The sequence below is a fragment of the Olea europaea genome, chromosome 11 (genome assembly GCF_002742605.1).
Source record: "Olea europaea var. sylvestris chromosome 11, O_europaea_v1, whole genome shotgun sequence".
Taxonomy (NCBI): domain Eukaryota; kingdom Viridiplantae; phylum Streptophyta; class Magnoliopsida; order Lamiales; family Oleaceae; genus Olea; species Olea europaea.
In genome coordinates this window covers 7783673-7787574 of record NC_036247.1, presented here as the reverse complement: position 1 = coordinate 7787574, position 3902 = coordinate 7783673, and the positions used below count along the sequence as shown (strand labels likewise).

Genomic DNA, 3902 nt, shown 5'->3' with positions numbered 1-3902 from the left:
GTGGTACATATTTAATTTGTATAAGGAATTTAATTGGGAGTTCACACTTATATGTAATCATTCATCACCTTCGTAGCACATGCTAGAGAACCATCATACATCAATCCATTACACTCACCTTCTTACGTAATTTCTTCACAAGGCATCTGCAAATTCCGATCACCCCACACCACCCCACCCCACAACTCGGGGTAGCCCCAGCACACACACACAAGCAACGTTTTATAATATTCCCATCTCTCTCTCATACACAGACACAGAATTCTGGCGAAAGTGAACATGCATGCTCAGCAAATGTTCTCTGTATTATCTATTTGTAGTTATCTTCTGGTTTTTTCATTTCTTGCACACCCTTCAACTTCTGCTCTACAATCTTTCATATATGCGGGTTGTTCTCAGCTCAAATACAACCCGGGGACACCTTACGAGTCAAACGTCAACTCAATCCTCGATTCTTACGTAATTTCTTCTCAAGGCATCTGCAAATTCCGATCACCCCACAGCTCGGGGTAGCCCCAGCACACACACACACACACACAAGTAACGTTTTATTATAATCCCATCTCTCTCTCATACACAGACACAGAATTCTGGCGAAAGTGAACATGCATGCTCAGCAAATGTTCTCTGTATTATCTATTTGTAGTTATCTTCTGGTTTTTTCATTTCTTGCACACCCTTCAACTTCTGCTTTACAATCTTTCATATATGCGGGTTGTTCTCAGCTCAAATACAACCCGGGGACACCTTACGAGTCAAACGTCAACTCAATCCTCGCATCCCTAGTTAACTCAGCCGCCTTCTCAAACTACAACAATTTCAAGATTTCTCTCCCGGACTCCAACGTCGTTTACGGCCTCTTCCAGTGCCGTGGAGACCTCAGTAACTCCGATTGCCACGACTGCGTGACCTACGCAGTCAGTCGAATTGGAACCATCTGCGGCGGCGCGTCGGGTGGCGCGTTGCAGCTGGATGGGTGTTTCGTGAAGTACGATAATACATCATTCTTGGGTGATGAAGACAAGACTGTTGTGTTCAAGAGATGTGGGCCGTCGATCGGGTATGACTCGGATGTGTTGACCCAGAGAGATGCCTTGCTGGCATATCTAACGGGTGGTGGGCAGTATTTTCGGATTGGTGGGTCCGGGAAATCACAAGGTATAGCACAGTGTGTACAGGATTTGAGTACGAGCGAGTGCCAGGATTGTTTATCGGAGGCGATCACACGGTTGAAAAGTGAGTGTCAATCTTCAACATGGGGTGACATGTTCTTGGCAAAGTGCTACGCGCGCTACTCGGAGCGTGGATACACGCCAAAAAGCGGTAAGCAATTCCACCGCCGTGGCTGGTGGTTCACGGTTTGTTGGTTCCTCCTAGTTCTATCTCCTGTTAGTCAAAAGTTGGTAGTCGAATTAATTATTATAATAGAGCATTATAAAAAATTAAAATTCTATTCGATTTAATACTGCTAACCAAATAAACACTTTCATTGAAAAAAAAAAAAAAAAAAAGGAGTTTTACACAGATGATATTTTTTGCTTTGGATGCCCACTAAATATAAAGAAAAATGTAGCTGAAAAATAAACTCATGGATCATTTCAATTTCAAGATTCCTAATTCTACCATTTTTTATTCCAAAAATCCTTGAATTTCGAATTTACTACATTGGACTAAATATATGATTTAAATAATACTAATTAATTAACTTTTGTCAAAGATACTACTCTCCTCTTTGATCATGTCCAATCTAATATATCAACCATCCGTTTGTAAGGATTTTTGTAAAATTAAAGCTAAGTTGAGCTGAGACTAAAAAGTTACTTTTGAAAATGTATATATAATTTTTTTATTGTGTTTTTGTCTGACCTGAAAAGTTTTTATAGAAAGTTAATCTAATGTAGTTTTTTCAAAAAGTTCTTTTACGAGAAGTAGAAGAAAAAACAGAAGCTCAACCAAGTATACCCGAAATTTCTATTAAAAATTTAGGTAATTTAGGGCTACAATACATTCCAAATTACTTCCAGCCCATAACTATGAAAATACAAATAATAATGCAGTCTTGAGCTGCTGGTAGATTAGTTGGCAGTAGAGTTTATAATATTCTGGTTGTCTAGAGCATGGCATGATGAGCAAGAAATTGGCAAATTGGATGGTGGCACAAACATATTTATTTATATATGAAAATATAATATTAACTCTTCAATTAAAGAAGAAAATATTTGTTTTTGTTGATCCCAGATAAAGATGATGATGACGATGACGACATGGAGAGAACCCTTGCAATTGTTATTGGACTCATAGCAGCTGTTGCATTGATTATTGTTTTCCTATCTTTCTTCAATAAACTTTGTGATAGTAAAGGTAAACTTCACTCCTTTCCCCATTTCTTTCAACTTAAGAAAACTACAATACTAGAATTCGTATACGCGCAAGCAACTATCTCGTCCTTAAATTCATGAATAGGGTCAGTTAAATGATGGTAGTCGAATTTCATGTATGATTTAGCCTTTTCTCTTTGGACATTAAGTGATTTTAAGATGAAATGGTTTAAACCCGATCTAAGTATCAATTTGCAATTGATTAAATAGAAAAGTATTTTCGTTATCCGCAACAATTTTTTTAACATTGAAAGATGAAATGAACTGAATTTTTTCTTTGTGTTTGCAGGTGGTAAATGAAGAACAATTTAGCATGGTGCCTTGCTTTTGGTTAATTTTTTGAACTTTTATTCCAGCCGGTCCATTATCTCAATCTTGTTCCTTTTCCTTTTGCAAAGTTTTTATCCATATTTGAGGAAACTTGAAAAGGGTGATGGAGATGTGTGAGGTGAAAAGATGTTAAGAACAAAAAATCCCAAATGCATAATTTGTTATCATGTACATTGCCTAGTGGAATGTTGACTTGACTTGGCTACATTATTCATTGCATTGTTGAATGTTTCAAAATGTACTTTTAAGTCTTTAATAAGATTTTAAAATTTATAAATTTATTTTGTTTGAACTTCTCTGAAAAGGATAGTTGTTTTTTTATAAGGTTTTTGTTTATGCCCAAAAATTCATAGTCGTAGACCACACAATCGATGGATTAATACTCTTTAATATTGAGGCTTCATCTTCGACAATCTTCTGAATTATAAGATTATCAAGATTTTCTATTTAATACATCAAATAAATATGTTTTTGCTATAGTCTTGTGCCGATGAATCTCGCATGAATGTTAAATTACAAGATTCCCAATGAGAACTTTCTCATGAATAATTCATGCGACAAAAGGTGATGCAACTAGAAAGTTAATTAAGCGGACATCTTTTTCGACAAAGGGAGAATTATTAGCACAAAGACAAAACACCTCGAGTTTGACTAGCTATAGTTGAGTATATGCTAAACATTTTTAATGTTTATATCTTACAATCAATTATATTAGCCATTAACAACAATGATTTGGAAAATATTCTCCTCCTTTTTGTTAAAAAGGCATTCATGATGGATTTAGCATTCATTTAGTGCATAAATTATATAAAAAACTGCATAGAATTCTCTTTCATCAATTATCCTTTCAATTTTGTTATTGTCTCATGGATTCTTTGAATATGGCAGATTGATACCATCCTATCCTTTATATCATCTCACCATTACTTTATTCCCTTATTCTCTATAGTGCTTGCAGTCTTACTCTTGATGGCATTAAAGTATAAAAGTAAGTAGATGAAGAGTAAATTACTTTTTGTTCTAAAAAAGACAAGTAACTTTCTTTGATCATTTGGTTTATAAGGTTATCTACTGTTCAAATCTGTCAATCTATTAAGAAAGCTCAACTTTATACCTATGTGACTTTCCACAAAACGAATATTTTGGAAGTGTTAAATATTGCTTTGAAATTTCAATTTGTAGATTAAATAAAAA

General features: G+C 35.1%; 1 protein-coding gene across 1 annotated transcript; it reads left to right on the top strand.

The window, feature by feature from the left end:
* Positions 1 to 531: 531 nt before the first annotated feature.
* LOC111403215 (cysteine-rich repeat secretory protein 12-like) lies at positions 532 to 2922 on the top strand. The gene is made up of 3 exons (XM_023031633.1): positions 532 to 1323; positions 2239 to 2361; positions 2668 to 2922. The coding sequence occupies exons 1-3, from the start codon at positions 606 to 608 to the stop codon at positions 2676 to 2678; spliced, it is 852 nt and encodes a 283-aa protein (XP_022887401.1). The 5' UTR covers positions 532 to 605; the 3' UTR covers positions 2679 to 2922.
* Positions 2923 to 3902: the final 980 nt, after the last annotated feature.

What these genes read in the sequence shown, in the direction of transcription:
- LOC111403215 (XM_023031633.1), top strand. Translation starts at nt 606, where the DNA reads ATGCATGCTCAGCAAATGTTCTCTGTATTATCTATTTGTAGTTATCTT. An exon ending in TGGATACACGCCAAAAAGCG is followed by an intron (nt 1,324 to 2,238) that starts GTAAGCAATTCC and finishes TGTTGATCCCAG; the next exon opens with ATAAAGATGATGATGACGAT.